The sequence below is a fragment of the Pan paniscus genome, chromosome 5, assembly GCF_029289425.2.
Source record: "Pan paniscus chromosome 5, NHGRI_mPanPan1-v2.0_pri, whole genome shotgun sequence".
In the NCBI taxonomy this organism is placed as follows: domain Eukaryota; kingdom Metazoa; phylum Chordata; class Mammalia; order Primates; family Hominidae; genus Pan; species Pan paniscus.
In genome coordinates, this window is record NC_073254.2 from 143,342,780 (window position 1) to 143,364,208 (window position 21,429).

Sequence of the window (21,429 nt, forward strand, 5' to 3'; positions counted from 1 at the left end):
AAGGGAAAAAGAGATACAACCTACTGTGGCTTCAGCATAATAGCAGGAGTGAAGGTAAATATTAATAGATAAAAAATGAAATTAGCAGCTCAATAACCTTAAACTCATAAAAAGTATTTTCTTGCTGTGTTGCATGGTGAACATTATAATGCATTTCTGATTTCTTTTATATAATCTTGTCTAGAATGTCAAAGGGATACATAAAGTTGGTTATTCCCTCACAGACATACTTGACACACATTGCCCATTTTTTGGGGTGAAATTCTCTTTAATGTTGAATAGCAATCCTATCAATGTCTGAATCACATGAATCAAATATTGCATGGCAGAAAGCAGACCTCTATGAGAAATTAATGTTAACAATATGAACTTCCATTGAGTACGTATTATTCTGCTGTGATAAGTAGGATTTAGATCTGTCTCTTATTAAAGGAATAGTGTGAGTGGAAAGAAAGAGTTAGAAAAGAAGGGACTAGAAAGTAATTTCCCATTAATGAGATAAAATATAAGAATAAATTGTTTTCATAATATTAAGTAAAATAAGAGTAAGAAGAAGTAAAATGTATTATGTGAGTAAGTGAGGCAGTGGAGTGGAGAATTGAGTTGCTAATGGTTCTCTTGAAAATATATAAACTACATAAACAAGGAGAGTATCCTCATTTTCATGCATTGCCTTCATATAGACCATCTTCTCTCCGAAGCCCATGCTATGCCCCTCACACCCATTCCCCAGCGCCTAGCCAGTTGTGGGCGCTCAATAAATATTAAACAACCAAAGCACGAAGTATTGTCAAAAAGTTTAGAATTCACAGGAATCTATAATATTGTTATTATAATTTAACATTTATTGAGGGTCAACAGCATGACTTAGTCAACATATGCAAATAAGTTATTTTAAAAATACATATTAAGCAAATAATTAAATACAATTGTGTTAACTAAATCTTCTGTTTTACTTCATTGATTTTAAATGTAAAATTGTTTCTGTCTTTTTTTATAACTTTGGTACACCAAGAAATATGAACATTCATTATATTCAAATGGATAAAGTTTTCTCAGGGAAATCATTACTCTTAGATATTATTAACATTCACTTGAAAGTATGGAATAAATCTACAATCAGTACACATCACAGATTTTAAAAAGACCAGTGCATACACAAAGAAGAGAAGAATCTGATAAGGTGGATGAGGACAGTGATAGATTTACAAAGCTTGCAATAGCACTTGGGTTTTGCCTGGTGTTGCGACAATGTAAAACACTATTACAATTATGTAGGGAACCATTGTTTACAGAATAGCATCAAAAGCAAAGAAAGAAACTCTTCAAGTGGACACAAATTAGGCCATTTATGAATTTTGAAACATTCCTTAATTTAAGGCAAAGTTAAATATTTTATTATAGTGAACTCTGATACATTTATGATCAACAGGCTCCAACTTTATACTTAATAAAATGTTTACTAACTGTGTTAAAATTTATTCTTGATGGTTAGTAGACAAATTTTATTTAATTACCTAAAAATATTTTTGTCGTGTTTCTACTTAACTGACTGTCAAAGTGATTTTTAATTGTTAAGAGAATTGAATACCACATTATTCTGTAATAAAACTTTCAACTTAATTTTGAGATGCTGGAATATCCATAAGTATTTAAGTCCAGAGATTCAATATGCACAATTATACTCAGATCACAAAGTGTACTTAAACTCTATTAAGAGTAACAAAAATCATATAATTTTTCTAAATAAAGTCCACATGTTTAAACAAATAAATAAAATAAATATTTAAAGAGGATTTAACTATATTTCAATGAATTATAAACTAATAATAGATTATTTATACTTCTGAAGATAACTAAAAACTATGTAAGAAAGCAAAGGATACAAGTCTTAAAGCATTATGCATAACTATTAGAATAATATGAGACAATTTATAGAATGTCATTATTACTTCTCATATTACTTTATTAAAAGCACAAAATATCTATTTTTCATATCAGTTATTAGTAATAGATATACTATCATAAAAATATGCAAAATATCCAAATATATTATTTCCTATGATTGTTATGATTGAAAAACATGAGGCCATTGTCATACAATATTTAAAATTGAAATGATTTACTAAGTCAATATAAAAATAGCCATTGAAAGAACCTCATTTTTTTCACACAATCCAAGAGCCTAAGCTTTAATAAGATAAAAGAAGATTTTAGTAAACAAAATTATAAAATCATCTGAAGGAGTAAGATCATATCTCTAAGAACCATTTCCAGTCTCTTGTCCACTAGAGGAGACATTATAAAATTAATGAAACTGACACCAATGTGATGATCAGAAGAAAAAAACAATCTGTTTTCAAATCAATTGTCTGTTTGGTACTATTATTAGTGTGGGTGTTTTATATTCTAGTCAATCTTCTTTTGATATACTGTGGCTATGAAAACAACCTATGAATGTCATGAGTAATCAGCACTTTTATATTAGAGGGGGAAAGCTATAAAACTCAATGAAATCAAAGTAATTTGATAATTTATGTCATCTGTGTTGAAATTGATTTTATAAGAAAAAAATGCCTAAGTATCTGTTATATGCTTATCTAGAAGTTTACACATTTTCATATCCTTTCACATATGTTTTCATGTTTGCCCTATACAACATCTTCTCAGATGGGCAGATCAGGGATAATTACCTTTATTTAAAAAAAAATAAATTTAGACTCAGGAACACGCATAAATGAACACACTGAAATTAGGATCCAGTGCTACCACTTTATATTTCAGAAACTAAAATTCCACTCTTCTTCAAAAAGAAACCAACAGAAACATCTACTGAATTGTAAAATTTCAGAGTCCCCAGAAGCCAAAATAAATTGGAAAACATTTTCCATGCAATTATAATGGGATTTTATTTTGAAAAGTCCAAGGAAATAAATTCTTAACCAATCTTTTTACTTAACTGAATTCTTAACCTTAGTTTACTTATTTGACATGTGAGGGATTGAAGGATTTTCTTGATATATTTATGTCAAAAGATCTTAACTTCTGATATTAGGATTTCATACATTTAATTGCATCTCAAATTTGAAGGAGAAATCATTTAGACTTTGTTCTTGATAAAATTATTGCAAGTTCTAATTTAATTTATTACAATAAATATACTATTATTATATAAGAGCAATGACATGAGGGAACGACAATTAAAATTATTAGCACACTTGAGCTCTAAGAGAAGCCACATCACTTTAAATGTTTTAAGTTTAGTGTACTGTAGCATTTTTCTCAAGCAGAGTCTGGAGTGATCTATTTATGATATAACTACATAAATACAAATAAAATGCATTAACTATTTTATACCACTATGATTCATAACACTGAAATTTCAGACCTCTTGGGAGAATGAATAGTTGAAGTCATTATATAGTATATATCATAATATACTCTACTTACTTTTGCTGTTATTTTCTTCATTTTAACTTTTACATATTTTTTTTCAAGCAACAGAAATAATTTTTGCATATATAGGATTGGGCCATCTTTATTTTTCAAATTATAATCAGTAAGGTGGTGTTAAAACCACAAATCAAATAGGAATATGTCTACCAGTTCCCCTGGATCATTGTCTTATTCCCAGCAATCTTCGGCATGTCCCCTGATGTAATTAAACAGTTTGTGGGGTTTCCCTGTTCGGAACTGATATTCAAAGTTTAGTTACACAAAAGAAAGACCAACCCAGATTGCTGTCTCACATTCTCCCTGGCACAGAAAAACATGTAAGGACAGTGATAAAGAGTAATAGACTTAAAGGTTATTGTCTTCCGCCTGTCTGAATCCAGTGCTTTCCTCCGCATGTTGTTGTCTTTCTAAAGAAGATAATGTCAACCTCCTTCATTTTTTTTTACCTTGCTCCACTGTCTTGGTTGTTTTCTCTTCCTTCTTTCCAGGTACAGCTGCAAAACAAAGATAAGGTTTAAAGAAGAGTTCCAGACAGAAATACTGCTTCTGCTCAAAAAAAGCATTTTGGAGTTCTTTCAATGCTAAATCTTTCTTTTACACAAGTTATTTTGAAGCTTCTTAAACATTTCTCATTTCTCCATAACGCAATTGAAACCAGATTTTATATCTAAAGAATTAAAGAAAAAAGTGAGAATCCCTTGCATTCTTCTGCCTACATTTCTACAATTGTATCTGCTTTATTCCTTTACACTCTGCTTTGATAAACAAGCTCTACATAGAATTCCACTTGACAGGACTATGATTAATCTACTTACATTCCAGGTTATTGCTGGAGTCATTTAGTGTCTTGTAAATGTCAACTAGATGCTCCTTTATATTCGTGCTTAACATAGCTTAATCAGCTGAAAGAATAGTGTAGTCATGCTTGAGATTCATTTAAATATTAAATGAAACCATCCCAAATCATCAGTAACCAAAAGGGGATTATTTGGGTGCTGTATCCCTTTCTCTCAGTGAAGTATTCACTGTTTACCTATTTACAGTAGTTGACAGTCGAAAAGTAGAACAGTACAAATGATTCATTCGGAATCGGTGCACCCCATTGAAAGAATTGATTCAAGAAAATCTTCAGAGTTCATTAGCAACCATTAAATGAAAGATTGATGAGGAACTGATTATTGCTATTGCACCCAAGTATCACCCCACATAAAACTGAAAGAAGAAAAAATACAACTTTAAAATGAAGAAATGTGTCTGTAGCCAACTTAACCCACTGATGAAACTTAGAAACATTCATTCATATCAGGACATCCGGACATCTTTTGCTTCCTGATGAGATGCCGTGTGGCATATACAGTATCATCTCTAAAGTATTATTTCCAAGGTATCCAACTGAAATTTAGCTAAGCCAGATTTAGCTTTCAGTTTCATCAAATACAGGATGTATAGAACATTTTAAACCATATTGTGAAGAAATAATTAGACCAATCAAAAATGTCTATAAGGTAACTGCTCCTGATCTTTGTAAAAAGACAGTGTAATTAAGAAGGGAAGAAGGAAGGAGGGAGGGAGGGAAAAAAAGGAAGTGAATTTCACCTTTAATTATATCTGTTGAAAAAAACAGATATCCAAAAATTTGAATATGCACTGGTTAGAAAAAAATTCCCTATATTTCCAGGAAAGTAACCTATTATTTTACCCAATTATGACCCAAAAATAGAGCAAACCATGTGACTGTGAAGCAAGGAAGATGTTAAACTAAAAAGCAAATAAATATGTATGAACCTCACAAATCACACCTGTAGATAAATCTTACATAACGCAAGATATTATAGGGTAAATACCAATGAATGCTATGCTCTTTATTTTGCTGTTTTTGTTAGATTATAGTCAATATTAGGGTTAGGACAGTGGGAAGGGGTAGGCAAGTTGGCCTTCAATGCTGAAATAAAGGCACAAGTCCCAAGATACTCCTGAGGTGACTTTCCGGAACTGATTTATTACCAGAAAAGAACTGTGCAGTTTAGCCTGAAATTATCAAATTCCCTTGAAGGGCAAACACAATTCTGGTTATTCTAAGGGATTATGTGTCCTAGAAGAAGAAGCAATGAATGTTTTAGAGTGCACAGTCCAGTTTTGCCACTGAATTACTGGAAAAATGAGTGCACATTATTTTACCTTGAGCTTTATTCTTTTCGTTAAAAATGCAGATAATGCTACAAGGGCTGTTTTAAGGTCTAAGTGAAAACAATTTAAGGAAATCAGCCCAGTGGCAGCCACATAACTCATTAAACAGAAGCTGTTATTATTTTATTAACCTTTGCCTAAAACACAATCATCTCACTTTCACAGGCTAACTCCTGTTTATTCATCCAATCTTATTTTAGGGCTGTAATACATTTTCTTTAAAAGGCAAATTAAATCTGAAAAATAAAGAAAATTTCTATAAAAATAACATTAAAATTGTTCATAGATTAGTTAGATGTAAGTAAGGAGTAAAGGGCAACGTAGAAATACATATCTGAAGAAATAGCCTGGAATTCATCCCAGAGAAACAAAAAGATGAAAAATATACAAGAGGTTAACAGACATAGAAGATATAATTCATCCTAACATACATCTAATTGAACTTATAAAATAAAAGATTAGACAGTGTGAGGAAGAAGCGATATTTGAAGAGATAATAGCTACAACTTCTCCAGAATTTCAGGTCCTAGCAATAGGATTCTGGAAGCACAAGAAATCTAAGTAGGGAAAGGATGGGCTAATTTAATTAATATCTTTCCCTTACATTGTAACAATAAAATAAAATAAAATAAAATAAAATAAAATAACTATTTTCTTTTAAATTGCACAAATCCTACTACTGTCTCTTAGAAAAATATCAGTCTTTCTATGCAGTAGTATCACATTTTTGCTTTAATTTCAGTCTTTCCTGATACCTAATAATGCCACATGCTTTTCATATACTTATCAGCATTTAGATAACCTCTTCTGTGGAGTGCCTCTTTAGATTTTTGCCTAATTTTTTAATGTTTTTTACATTGATTTGTATGCATTTGTAATATTCTAAATGAGTCTTTTTAAATATATATATACACATACACACATATACACATATACTGTAAATGTCTTCTTCCACTTACATTTTTTTCTCTCTGGTTTACGTTAACAGGAGTTTTAATGATAATTAAATTCAATGTATCAATCTTTCCTTTGTAACTAATGCTTTTTGTATTCTATTTAAAAAGATTTGCCTCCACCACGGTTATAAGATATTCTAAATTTTCCACATTTTTTCCTGGTAGCATTATAATTTTTAATCATTTAAATTTAGAAGTACAATCCACTGAATTATTATTTGTGTAAGGTGTGAGATAAAATTTCACTTTTTTCCTAATGGATACCACTCAGTCTTGATTACTCCTGTAGGTTTAAGATAATTCTTGATATCTACTACTACAAACCTTCCAGTTTGATCTTGTTCAGGATTGTCTTGGCTATTCTTAGACATTTGCTTTTTCATATTAAAATCGAGTCAGCTTATCAATTTAAATAAAACAATAGCAACAACAAGAAATCTGCTAGGATTTTGACTGGGATTATGATGAATTAATAGATCATTTTGAGAATTGATATCTTTACAAAATCAAGTCATCTGATTGGTGAACATAAAATATCCCTCCATTGAGTTTTGTATTCCTTAATTTCTCAAATATGTTAAAATGTAAGAGATCTTCAAGAACATTATGCATAATTTGTTACATTTATTTCAAGATATTTTATGGATTTGATGCTATTATATTAGAACAGCATTGTAGTCATCTTTCACTTTATTTTCCAAAGTTTTGCTCTTGATTTCTAAAGCAGTTATGTTTCATTTGACATTTTATGCAGAAAACTTGCTAGTCACTCAGTTGTAGCAATTTTCCTCTATAGATTGTTTTGAATTTTTTAAGTGGATAATCATATCATTTGTGAATAACGTGTTTTATTTCTTACTTCTCTATTTGCATATTTACGATTTCTTTTTCTCATTTTACTGCACTGGATGGAAAACCCACTATGGTGTGTGATAGAACTGGTGATCGCAAACATCCTTATTTTGTTTTGATTAGCAGGGGGAAAACCTTTAATTTCCTCCATTAGGTATGATGTTTGCTAATGGTTTTTGCAGATGTTTTATCAGATTAAATAAGTTTCTATTCTTGTGATGAATTATATCAAATGCATCTACTATGATGAATATAGTTTCCTTTTATTCTGGCTAATTACATCAATTTGTGTGTATTTTAATTTTTTGAGCTTGCATTTCTGAAATTAAACCAACCTGACTGCATTTTATCTTTCATACGTACTAGCAGACTTAATCTGCTAATATTTTGTTTAGACCTATGCCTCTAGGTTTACAAGAAGTTTATATATATATACGTGTATGTGTGTGTATATATATATATATATATATATAGTTGTTGCTCTACATAAGTTTTGGTATTACAGTAATTCTAACCCCATATAATGAGAGAATATTACCTCTTTTTCTATTCTCTGGAAAATTTGATGTAAGATTGGTGCTAATTTTTTCTTAAATGTTTGAAATAATTCACCAGTGAAACCATCTGGATAAAATTGAGGGAGGGGAATAGAATTACAATTATAAATTAAAAATTTTAATTTTATTAAAATGTTTTAGTTTATTGGAAAATCTTTTTATTTGCTTATTGTCTATAGAATCTGTAGTGATGATCCCTTTTTATTTCTGATATTGATATTTTGTACCTTCTCTGTTTTTTCTTAATATATTTTCATAAGCATTCATAATTTTTATTGTATTTTATTGATAATAATATTTTGACTTTTCCTGTTGTACTACTTGATTTCTAAATAAATAGCTTTGGCTTCTTCATTTATTTCTCTTCCTTCTACTTTCCTTGGGTTTAATTTTATGAATTAAAAAATATTGACTTCTTAGCTATCTTCTATTCCGCCTTCTTTTCTGATGAATGTTTCTAAAAGCATATAAATTTTATCACACATTTGTTCATTAGATCTCCAAAATCCCACTTTTTTCTTTGACTTACAGAATACTTAGAAATGTATTACTTACATTTACCATAGCACCTAGAATTGTTTCTAACATAATAATTAATTAATATAGATTTGTTTTGTAATTAAATGTATCACGACAAAAGATATGTCTTGATAATAAATATTTTCAGTTGAAAGAGAAAAGAGATCAATTTCAATATTAGTGGTTTTCCTGGAAAAGGAGATTTTAGGTATAGCCAATGATATATGAGGAAAGACAAAGGAGTGGGAAAGACTTAGATGTTCCTAGAGGAAGTGTAGTTTGAGCAGAGGATTTCCAGAGAGGAGATAAGGGATAGTCTAAAAATAGAGAATAGGACCAAATGCAGAACCTTTGAAAGCCAAATTAGAGCTACACTTTACAATGTATGCTATAAGAGGCTAGTAAGATGTGTAGTGCCTGAGTCTATTCTATGAATGTTCTGTCTCAAATCAACATGGAAATTAAACACTGACAATTTGTAACTAAAATAGGGTCACATAGGTAGGTATTCTTATTCATAATTCTTTTATTCAGAATAATCATTATAAGTATGTTTAGGAAATACATATTTTTTAGTTATTTTAATTGAATCCCCTGAAGGGTAAATGTCTCAGACAACAACTGAAGTGTGACTTACATATAAAGACCAACTTTTCCTTTCAACGATGGGTTCATAATTTCTGGCACACATATTAAATAGAGAAGGCTAATCCCTTAAAGTGCTATGTTTTTTGTTGCTCAGAAAAGGTCACTGGAAATGCTGATTATCTATACAGAAAAGATGACATTTCACATAAAATGTTGATCCTTTCATTTCTGGTTCTAATGTAAAATTCATCAATTCTAATTCTATGAAGAGCAAACATTAGAAATAAACAGCTCATCAAAGTAAGCGAATTTTTTAACTGTTTGGAGTCAAAAGAAGACCGTCATCAATTTCTCTTTCTATACCACAAGATATCTGGAATATCCTTTAGTGCTGAGTGAAGAAACTCTCTTTTTTCTACCTTTGTAGAAGCGTATTTTAGAAAAAAAAATAGATTCTTATTTCACTACTTCAGAAATCAAAACTAATGTAAAGGAGACAAAGCAGCTAACACACTTGGTATGTAATGCCCAGATTAGGGCTATTCTTTAGCTAAACTGGGAGCTGAGACGTTGGTTTTATGTAGTTTTAGGCTTTTATTTCACTATTCTTCCCTACAATTTTCCTTCAGCACCCAATTCTCCAATACAATTGACATCCCTCCTTTTTTTCTCCGTATCACCCATGGGGGCTCGGATGTATGCCCTTTATTAGCAGTATTAGCAGGTACTTTTTTTTTTTTTATGGAGTTTTGCATTTCTCACCCAGGCTGGAGTGTAATGGTGCAATCTTGGCTCACTGCAACCTCTGCCTTCTCGGTTCAAGCGATTCTCCTGCCTCAGCCTCCTGAGTAGCTGGGATTATAGGCGCCCGCCACCATGCCTGGCTAATTTTTTGTATTTGTTTTGTTTTGTTTGTTTTAGTAGAGACAGGGTTTCACCATGTTGGTCAGGCTGGTCTCGAACTCCTGACCTCAGGTGATCCACTTGCCTCGGCCTCCCAAAGCACTGGGATTACAGGCGTGAGCCACCGCGCCCAGCCTAGTAGGTACTTTTAAATGAAGAAGTGAGACTTACCTGGAGGAGAAGTATGCTAGAACAGTGGTGAGGAAGTGAGGAGTGGTAAGAAAATATTGTGCCCTTTGAAGTGTCCCTCATATGACACATATTACTTCGGAGGGGTAGACCTACAGCCATAGCATGATAAACTATTATTTCCAAAGATAGAATGCTATTATTTCCAAAAATATAAGAACTGTCCATGATCTATTCAGATTTTACAGGTACTGCCCCGAGAGGTCATTGACTGAAACATTGGAATAAATCACTAATTATGAAAGAAAAAATATTGCATCAATTTAGTCTCCGGATACATATTATGGTGGAAAGTGGAAACAGAGGTTTCTCGTCAATTCTCAGGTGATGTTAACTACTTAATCTGTTCACAAGGCTATCACTTCCTGCTCCAATCTTCCTAGAGTCTTCTAACATAGTCGGAATTATGAACATAGCATTATAGGATTGTTGTAGCATAGAAAACAAGGCATGTCTAAAGATGAAGTTGGAAAAGGATATAGGAGCCAGTTCTTGGGGCACTCTATATGCCATTTTAACAAGCTTGGATTTTATCTTATGGAAAACAGGGGAACAGAGTATTAAATTTTAAGTGGCTTATTCAGTTTTGTGGTTTTACTAAATTATTGTGGCTATTGGGATGTTCTACTAGATGAATATTAGCAGAATAAAAATAAAAACATGAGGGCAGCATGAGGTTATTTCAGTGGTTCTGGTAGAAGACAATGAAGGCTTGAATTAGTATGGTAGTAATGGCTACAAATAAGAGAAAATATGCTCAAGAAACAGTAAGTTGGAAAGAGAAAATGAGGAGTTTAGGTTAAGAAAGGTTGAATGTGAAGGGGATTTTTTTGTTTGTTTGTTTGAGACAGAGCCTCGCTCTGTCGCCCAGGCTGGAGTGCAGTGGCCGGATCTCGGCTCACTGCAAGCTCCGCCTCCTGGGTTCACGCCATTCTCCTGTCTCAGCCTCCCGAGTAGCTGGGATTACAGGCACCTGCCACCACGCCTGGCTAATTTTTCGTATTTTTAGTAGAGACGGGGTTTCACCGTGTTAGCCAGGATGGTCTCGATCTCCTGACCTCATGATCCACCCATCTCAGCCTCCCAAAGTGCTGGGATTACAGGCATGAGCCACTGCGTCTGGCCGTGAAGGGGAATTTAAAAAAAAAATTTTTTTTTATTTTAAGTTCTGGGGTACAAGTGCAGGAAGCGCAGGTTTGTTACATAGGTAAACGTGTGCCATGGTGGTTTGCTGTACCTATCAACCTATCACCTAGGTATTAAGCCCAGCATGCGTTAGCTATTGTGAAGGTGAATTTGAAGATATTTATTGGGCAGCTGAATATACAAGCCTGAAATTCATTAAAAAATTCTGAGATGGGGACACAGGATTGAAAAAACTTCATGATATAGGGCAGAGTTTCAACTTTGAGAGCAGATATATCTCAAAAGGAAATGGTACAGAATGAGAAGTTCAGAGGATTAATAATGAATTATGAGGAACACCAACAATCACGAGGCAACAGATGAAAAAAAACACAAAGAAGCCAGAAATAAAGGCCAGCCATATGGAGAGAACCAGGGGACTATATTGTCATGGTAGCCTAACAACAGAGAAGTTTGGAGAAGAGACAAAGTGATAAATGCAACTGAGAAATCTAGTAACATAAGGATGGAAGCATTCTGTTGGCTTAGCAATGATGATGTCATCAGCATTGGCTGGAGCTTCAGTGGCATGGTAGGGACAGGAGCTTAGTCTTTGTGGAAGGCCAGAGGCAGCGCTAGGACTCCAGCATTCAGAAAGCTGGCTGACATGGGAAGGAGATAAAGTGGTAGAGAGACAGAGAGAAAGAGAGAGAGAGAGACAGAGACAGAGAGAGAGAGACAGGGAGAGAGAGAGAGGTGTAAATCAAGGAAAAGAAGTAATTTTGAATCAGAGAGAAAACATTTCCAAGATGAGGAACAATGCCAGTAACAAGAAAGAGAAGGATGCCACAAAATGGGATGGATGACTGATTTGGAAGGAAAAACTGGAGAAACTGGTCCTGAAGAGGAGAAACACTACCTCTGAGATTAAAAGAGAGATGGATATGTACCACATTTTCTTTATCCAGTCTATCATTGATGGGCATTTGGGTTGGTTCCAAGTCTTTGCTATTGTGAATAGTGCCGCAATAAACATACGTGTGCATGTGTCTTTATAGTAGAATGATTTATAATCCTTTAGGTATATATACCCAGTAATAGGATTGCCGGGTCAAACAGTATTTCTGGTTCTAGATCCTTGAGGAATTGCCACACTGTCTTCCACAATGGTTGAACACCATAGAATACTATGCAGCCATAAAAAAACGATGAGTTCATGTCCTTTGCAGGGACATGGATGAAAGTGGAAACCATCATTCTCAGCAAACTAACACAAGAACAGAAAACCAACATTGCATGTTCTCACACATAAGTGGGAGTTGAACAATGAGAACAGGGAGGGGAACATCACACACCGGGGCCTGTCGGTGGGTGGGGGGCAAAGGGAGGGATAGCATTAGGAGAAATACCTAATGTAGATGACGGGTTGATGGGTTCAGCAAACCACCATGGCACGTGTATACCCATGTAACAAAACTTCACGTTTTGCACATGTACCCCAGAACTTAAAGTATAATTAAAAAAAAAAGAGAGAGAGAGAGATGGATATGGGTTAAATAAAAACACCAGCTACTATCCTATTTTTTATTCCCAGCCAACTATTTTCATCATCATTTCTCATATACTTCACTCCCTCTTTCCTCATTCAATTTGTCACCCTTTAGGGTTTTTGGATGTCACTCCCCTGAAAATTCTGTATTGAAAATTATTAATATATTATGTACCTGACAAATCCCATGACCATTACCTTCCTATTGAAAGTTTTTTTTTCTGCAGTTACTGAAGTTATTTTAGTCTGCTTTTATCTTTGATTTTCCTTGTTCTTTCCCCAAACAAATGCAAATGTAAATGTTACCTTATCTCATCATGACCAGACAAGCTCAATTACCTCCATGCAAAGGGCAGCAATGTATACATCTCCAGCCTATCATTGTCTGGAGCTCTAGTTTTACTTCTAGAACCACCTATGTGATGCTACCTTCATGTGCTACTAGCACTTTGACTTAAATTTATGTAAAATTAATCTTGCCTTATCTCTCCAAAGTCTTTCGCTTTTCTTTTTCATTGTTATTAAGAATATTAACAATATTCTTCTAGCAGCCAGTCTGAAGAACGCTATTGTCATTAAATTATTTTTCTTTTCTTCCCTCCCAAAGCTTATCATCAGTTGTGAAATTCCACTGAATCTACTTCTTTATTAGTGCTAACATAATCTCTCTCTCTTCCAGTCTCATAACTAATGCCCTAGTCCAGGTCCTAACACTTTTCACTGCATTGTTGAGAATCTTTCTAATCTGCCTATTTCAAAATTTTCCTTTATGAGTTACTCTTCCTAAAGCATATGTTTGAGTGTTATTTACAGACTTACAATTTTTCATCACCTCCCTAATTGCCCATGGAATAAAGTCCAATTTTAAAATAAGGCCTTTTATGGCATTATTAGCCCAGGTTATATTAATTCCTACAATGGTCTTGAGATAATTACTGTTCCTCATATACATACTACAAATTTGTATCACTTTGCCTTGCTCTGAAATCTATGCCCAGGATATTTTTTTCTAACTCATTTACATAGCAAAACCCCATCTCTTATTTAAGGCTTAACTCTAAAGTCATCTTCTGTCGTAAACATTGTCTTTTCCCCAGGTAAGATTAATTTTCAAACTTCCGTAGAACTTTACCTGTATTTATATCTCTACCCTGATGGCTTTCAACCTTGAAATACGGTAATACAAAAAACTTTCATTGACAGTAAAACTTCAGGCCAGCTTAGTGACTTAATAAAGGTTCATCTACTTTTAGTATTTTAAATTGCTCAAGAACAATATTACATTTAAAATTTTTCTCGATTTTTCATATAATGTATAATCCACAAATATATGGTGAGTAAATATGAAAATGATTAGAAAACTGCAAGGTGAAAATCAGATATAAATTAGCAAGCTGCTATCATATTAATAATTAAATACTATGTATCTCCAAATAAAATATGACTTAAAAGTAGGCTTAAGATAAGACAATTTATGCTGCAGATAAATTGACACATTACAGTGAACACCTTAAAATATTAAATTATTATTCATCTTCAAAAACTTTAAAACAATTACAAAATTAGTAATTTCCACTTAACATTGCACACAGTTCCTAGTTTAAGCCTCAATTTAGAACAGTTTTGTAATATCTTAAAAACAAAAAAAAATACTTGCTTATTCTACTCACATGTGAAAGGCTAGAGGTGGACCAGTTGTAAAGTATGCTAAGTATTGTGGAATTTGGGGATTGGGTAGTAAATACATGATGAGAACAATATATTTTTTCATGCACGGCTGATTGTCAGTGAGAGGTAGGAGATGAACAAGTTACTTGACAAATGAGAAAAGTATCCTTTGATTTTTGTTTGTAATTTGTCAAATTGGTAAAACCCTTCATGAGTTTCAAAACAACTATGGTTGCTTTGAAAAGGACACTTATTTCTGTTCGTGCTGTAGTTGCAAATAAACTCAATATGTAGAATTATATTTAAATTGAGAATTGGGGTATGAGATCTATGACCAACTAGAAGCAAAGTAGTTGATGTCAATAATGTATGCGAATAGATAGATAATTTATTTCCTTTCACTTCCCTCTAAGCCTGACAAGCAAGTCTACTTAACCCCAACCAAAATGTTTGGTCATACTCTATAAACTCAGTGACCATTCTTAGTTGAGGACTCTGGTGAGTTCACTAATTGATGGTTCAATTTCAATTCTGTCTATCTGCTAACTCCAATTTGTCCTGATTCAACCCCATATTATGTGAGCTTATATTTCTACCCTAAATACTGTTCAATCAAGCCTAGCCTGAAGTTGCCTCCTTACATATTTTGAGTTTGGCGTAGAGGTGTCTCTGTACATAGTGAACCCAAATGGAGGTAGAAACAGGCTGTAATCTACTCTTGTGCTAATTACCAAGTTTTGGCCAACCAAAGGGAACCAGCTGTTCAAACTGTGTCCAAAAGAGGCAAAGGTCAAGCTGTAACCAATCTAGCTGTTTCTGTATCTCACTTTCTTTTTCTGTATGTCATGTTCCTTGTTCTGTCCATAAATCCTTCCACTACGGGGCTTTGCTGAAGTTTCTCTGAGCCTACTCTGGCTCAGGAAGCTGCCCAATTCATGAATCATTTTTTGCTCAGTTAAACTGTGTTAAATATAATTTGGTCAAGGGTTTTCTTCTAACAATATCCAGGCTCCCACTGATGCAGAGCGCAGAGTCTATGGATCAGCTACCAGGAGTTCAACCTTTGCTTCTTAACTGTGTCTCAAGACTGTCTTCCACAAACATGGATTCACTAAGGCTCTGTATATAAAATCTAATTCCAGTCGGGCGTGGTGGCTCACGCCTGTAATTCCAACACTTTGAGAGGCTGAGGCGGGCATATCACAATGTCAAGAGATCAAGACCACCCTGGCCAACATAGTGAAACCCTGTCTGTACTAAAAATACAAAAATTAGCTGGGCGTGATGGTGCGTGCCTGTAGTCCCAGCTACTCAGGAGGCTGAGGCAAGAGAATTGCTTGAGAATTGCTTGAACCTGGGAGGCGGAGGTTGCAGTGAGCCGAGATCGTGCCACTGCACTCCAGCCTGGTGACAGAGCAAGACTGTCTCAAAAAATTAAAAAATAATAAAAATAAAATCTCACTCCAAAAGAAACCTATCTTCTGCTGTTTGGACATCTTGTTGCTTTTAGCTTTGTCTAATTTTTGAACATAAGTTGGCCACACTTTTGTCCTTTCAACATAAATCAGTGCCTTGGCCTTAAGTCCACTTACTGGGCCCATGAACTCTGTATCTATGTCTAGGTTAGTGATTTTCTCTGACACTATATTAAGACTCAGTTTTTTCTTGTTACTACAATTACTCATTTTGAAGCAAACAAGTTTAACTCACATTTCACTTAATACTAATGAGCAATGTCAATTCCAGAATATGACACCACATTAACAATAACTTCTGATAAATGAATTACTCTGCCATTTATAGTACAAATGATGTCAATGAGAGATGTATCATGATCACCTAGCTAAAAATTGACATCACAAATATTAGATTATAAGAAAAAGAAATGACTAGGAAACAGATTTTAGCCCTATGTGCTGTAAATTCAGAATAGAGCTGTATTTGAAAGAGAGCATCTATTAATTTCAATAACTTAATTGCTTCTAATTATTGCCTGCAAATACAGTTCATATTTTTCTTAAAGAATTCACTATCTAATTTTTGTTGCTTTCCTTTAGAGATATATATATATATAAAATAATCAATAAATTAATTTATAGAGTAGCTCACATTAATTTATATTGTATTTATCAATAAACAAATTTATATTAGATATTTAGTTTCATTCCTGTATGCATTTATATTCATATGTATACATTGTTTGGGATTAAGTATGTGAATATGTGTCATATATATTTTATATCTCCCTACAATCCTGTTATATGTTTTCTTTATAAAGCATGTGCAATAAATTAGTCTTTTAGGAGAAGTGGTTTTAGTGGAGTATGTGTGTAAGGGTATGTGTGCAGGTTTGTGTGTGTGTATGCATAAGTGTATGTTGAGGATAGGCTTATTAAATTGTCTCTTGATATACTTCCAAAGACATTGGCTACATTATTGACTTCATTTCAGACTTCCCAATATATTTCTTAAAGCAAAATGTCTCCAAGTCAGCATCTCATCTAATACATTTCATAATTTTATAGTAGTCTTGAACAAAGTGAATCTTGTTCATGTGAGTACTTTTAGTTAAAGTTTCATTTGTTCGATTCCTAATCTCTTAAGGCAGTATGTTGCACTAGAATGCTCTCCAGATGATGGGGATCCTATGGAGTTTAAACAGTTACATTTCTATAATTTTTAAAAATTAACTTGCAATTTGACTAGCATAACTAGCTTTAATTTATGGTCCTAAAGGAATAAAACTATAGGCTTTAGAACAGTAATGATAAAATCTTGTGCAAAATAGGTTTGTTTCTATATCAACGAACTAGTAAAATCAATAAATAGAGCTCTTCTCTAAGCACAAAACAATACATTGTTAGAAACCTTAGCAGAAATAAGTTATAGTTATGACATCTTTATCTTTAAGCTGCATTTACCTTTTTTACTTGAAACTGCACCAATCTCCTCTTTGGCTCGTTCAGTTTCTGCAAGTTCAGATATTAAAGGAATGAGAAGTGGATATTAGTGATGCCAAATTCACATCTTATACTACTGAGAATAAAATTAAAGATAAAATGTATGTTGCACACGAGAGCAAAGCAAGCTGTAGAGAAAGCCAAAATACAAAGCGCTTATATGATTTTTTCAATTAATAAAGTTCCTTAAATAGCAATAAAGAAATTGTCTTCCAAGGTGCAACTCTATTATCTTAAAAATGTAGGTAGTGACCATGAAAGAACGTGGCCTATTCCATAGACTTTAGATCAATAATTCTTAAAATTAAGGCCACATTCAATACAATGGGATACTAATTTATTAGTCTACAGTTTTTTTTTTTTTTTTTTAAACGGAGATTGGCTCTTGTTGCCCAGGCTGGAATGCAGTGGCGCAATCTCAACTCACTGCAACCTCTCCCTCCCAGGTTCAAGCAATTCCCCTGCCCCAGCCTCCCGAGTAGCTGGGACTACAACCGCCCGCCACCATGCCCGGCTAATTTTTGTATTTTTAGTAGAGACGGGGTTTCACCATGTTGGCCAGGCTGGTCTCGAACTCCTGACCTCAGGTGATGCGCCCGCCTCAGCCTCCCAAAGTGCTGGGATTACAGGCATGAGCCACCACGCCCGGCCATAGTCTACAAATTTTAAGTTACATATGAATTATAGAGAAGAGCATTTAAAAGGGCTTCTTTGTTTAGCTTTTAATCATGGTTGAGTCTGCTAAAAGTTGTTTAATACTGATTGCAAGCAAACAATATTTGACCTCAATGAATTAGTTTTACACTGTAAAAGATTAGCTGTAATATTATAGAAAATTTCATTTGAATGTTTCTTCAAGAGAGACAAAGAGAATAAAATGACAAAAAGTGGCCTTTTGGTTTCTCTAAATACTTAGAGTGGAAGACAGGAGAGCTGCCCTGAAGTCATAATCTGAACTGTTGGGGCTAGGACAGAGTATTGGACCACAAATCTAAGCTAGTTAAAGTCAAAGTTTTCTCTAGTCCACAGGAAAATAAAATAATAATCATAATCATAATAATAAGCTCATGAATTTTCACGAAGTCTTATTTCCTCATTTTATAAACTTTTGATTAGTTGGGGTTGTTCCCCTTGGTCATATATATTCTTATTTTTATTCTTATTGGTATTTGTTTGTATCACCCTTCACCCATATATGCTCAGCACTGATACTCTGAGAATAACCAAATCAAACAAGGCGAGCCTTTACACCCCTCATCCTCTCTGTGCCACAAAACCCGGCTTTTGAAAGACATCAGACATCAGAAGGAGATCTTCATGTCACTTTCAGGTTTTAATTCCACAATGATAGATGCCCCAAGAGTCACAATTTAAACCCAGGCAAGAAGTGACATAAATAACCTCTTCTTAGAGCTATCTCAATACCCTGAGCTTCAAGACTGAACAGACTCCTGGCTGTTTTATACCTTCCAGGTAAAGACTTTAGATCAATGGCTCTTAAACTTAAGCATGCATCAGTTTCACGCTGGAGGGCTATTGAAACAGATGCTGAGCGCAAAAGGTCTGATTCAGTATGTCGGAGGCATATTCTGAGAACCTGCATTTCTAACCAGTTCCCAGGGGATGTTTAGGCTCCTGATTTGGACCGCACTCTGGAAACTGATTACCAAATTTCCCCTATGAATCAGTCAAGACTATTCCTAGTGTGAGTCCCCCTCCCTACTTACCTCAGTTACTACCATGAGTTTCAGCCTTCTAGCAGAAAACAGAGTCCATATGGCTCTGTATTTCTCCTAGAAGCTGACATACTTCCAAATCCCTTCCTCTGTGTCCTCTGTCCATCAGCAGCACTCACTCCTGTATCTTCAGCCTCTTCTCAGAATGTTCATTTTACTTTCTTCCTTTAATCAAATCCTAGCTCACTAAGGCCACTGTATCCCCTCCTAATGGTAGTCTTCTAAAATGGAGAATGCTTGTTTTTCCATCCTCCACATACCAAGGTGTATAGAAGTAATGCATATTTATATCCTCTTTGTTTCTCATTACTCTTCATAGATTATCTCCTTGCTTCCTCCAAACCCCAGTTCTTTTGAAGTACACGCTATTAGGTTGCACCAGTCTCTACTCCTCTTCATTGTTGTCATCAACCAGTCTTGTGGCCTATCCTGACATTCATTGACTATTTTTGCACACAGTTATCATCTGCTCTACTACTACTATGAATATTATTAAGAATCATTCTTAACCCTGTCTGCACCTTAGAATAAGCTGGGGAGTTTTTCTAAGCCTATGATATTCAGATATCTGGAGTGGGCAACAGAGCTTTGAGATTCTAAGTTAATGAGTCTGGCGTGAGCCCTGAGTATTGGTATATTTTTAAGATTTCCAGGATACTCTAACATTTTGCCAGGGTTGGGAGTCACTGATATACACAACTCATACAATTACATGATCTCTGACCTCCTTGGCCTCCTCAATTCAGAAAACTAGAAACCCCACTTCTCTGGCAATTTCCAACTATATTTGTACCCTCAGAATTTTCCTTTACTGCCAGAATTTTGATTTTAAAAATTATATTCTTTGGCACCATTTTTTCTCTTTAGAGCTCACTTACACAAGAACTCCCATTATATGGTATCTGATCCCATTAATACTTCCATTCCTTGTTCTTGCCACTTTCTCATTTTTCAAGATTTTCCTCATATCCTCACTTTACTTCTTACCAAGCTTATGCATAAATGAGCCATAGTTAAATCGCCCACGTATTTTCTGTTGTTATAGTCATCTGCTGTATTAATTTCCTAGGACTGCCTTAAAACTATTGGGTAGATAAATACAAAACAAATACATTTTTCCACAGTTCTAGAGGCTGGAAGTCCAAAATTCAGGCATTGGCAGGACCCTAGAAAGCTCCCTCTAAAGGATCTTGGGAAGAATCCTTCCTTGCCTCCTCCTAGAGTCTGCTAGTTGCCAGGAACCCTTGGCATTCCTTGGCTTGAAGCTGCGTCACTGCAATTTCTGCTTTTATGTTCATGTGGCAGTCTTCTGTATGCATCTGTGTGTCCCAAATTTCCTCTTCTTTTAAGGATACCAGTCATCAGATTGAGGGCCCACCCTAATCCAGCATGACCTCATCTTAACTTGAGTATATCTATGAAGACCCTATTTCAAAATCGGTCACATTCATAGGTACCAGGGTAGAGCTTCAACATATCTTTTGGTGGGAGGCATAAATCAACCCACTATGTCTGCCAAAACACCAAATGTACTTTATGCCTACCACCTGAGCAGTCATCGAAGCTGAAGGAAGACCCCCACCCTGCAGCAGACCTCACTTCAAATGTGGATCACATTTATGAGATCACTTAGCACTGGCCAGTAATATTACCACAGACCCAATAAAGTTGCTTTCTCATACTCTTAACAAAAGTTGAAAATATTCTCTTCCCTCCTTAAACATCCTACAACATAAAAGTAAGCTGCTGTTGAGAAATTCATAGAGAACATAGGGGCAGACTAAATTACATCACTGTTCCACTACCACACCAGCACATACTCATCCATTTTTCTTTCCAGTTCCAAAAGGTGATCAGTTCCTGCCCCTTTTTAGTACCAATCCTTCCATATTTTTTTCTGGATCCCATCTCCTTTTGCCAAGTTAAGGCCTTTGTTCTTGCCAGTATTGCTTCGATCTGCTCCCTCATCAGTTTTCTCCTTCACTGATGCTTTCACAATGTCTCATGTCACTCTTTAGAGACACAGACAACCACATCCTTCAATTCTATATGACATTTTCAGCTACCTCTTCTCTCTGCATAGAGCTGCTACACTCAATGTCACCACTTCTATCCTCTCACTCTCTGTTTTTTAAACCTGTTTTATTGTGAAAGATATCATATAAACAGAAGGCATATAACATT

The 21,429-nt window shown here is 34.4% G+C and overlaps 1 protein-coding gene across 2 annotated transcripts in view; it reads right to left on the reverse strand.

Annotated features, from left to right (window-relative positions):
- Positions 1-21,429, reverse strand: part of TRDN (triadin) — a 416,769-nt gene that overhangs the window by 129,266 nt on the left and 266,074 nt on the right. For both annotated transcript variants that reach the window (XM_055114092.2, XM_057302585.2), the window contains exons 20-21: positions 17,471-17,518; positions 3,903-3,950 (exon numbers count right to left, since the gene is read on the reverse strand). In XM_055114092.2, coding sequence (XP_054970067.1) covers positions 3,903-3,950; positions 17,471-17,518 — 96 coding nt within the window. The remainder of the gene's footprint in view (positions 1-3,902; positions 3,951-17,470; positions 17,519-21,429) is intronic.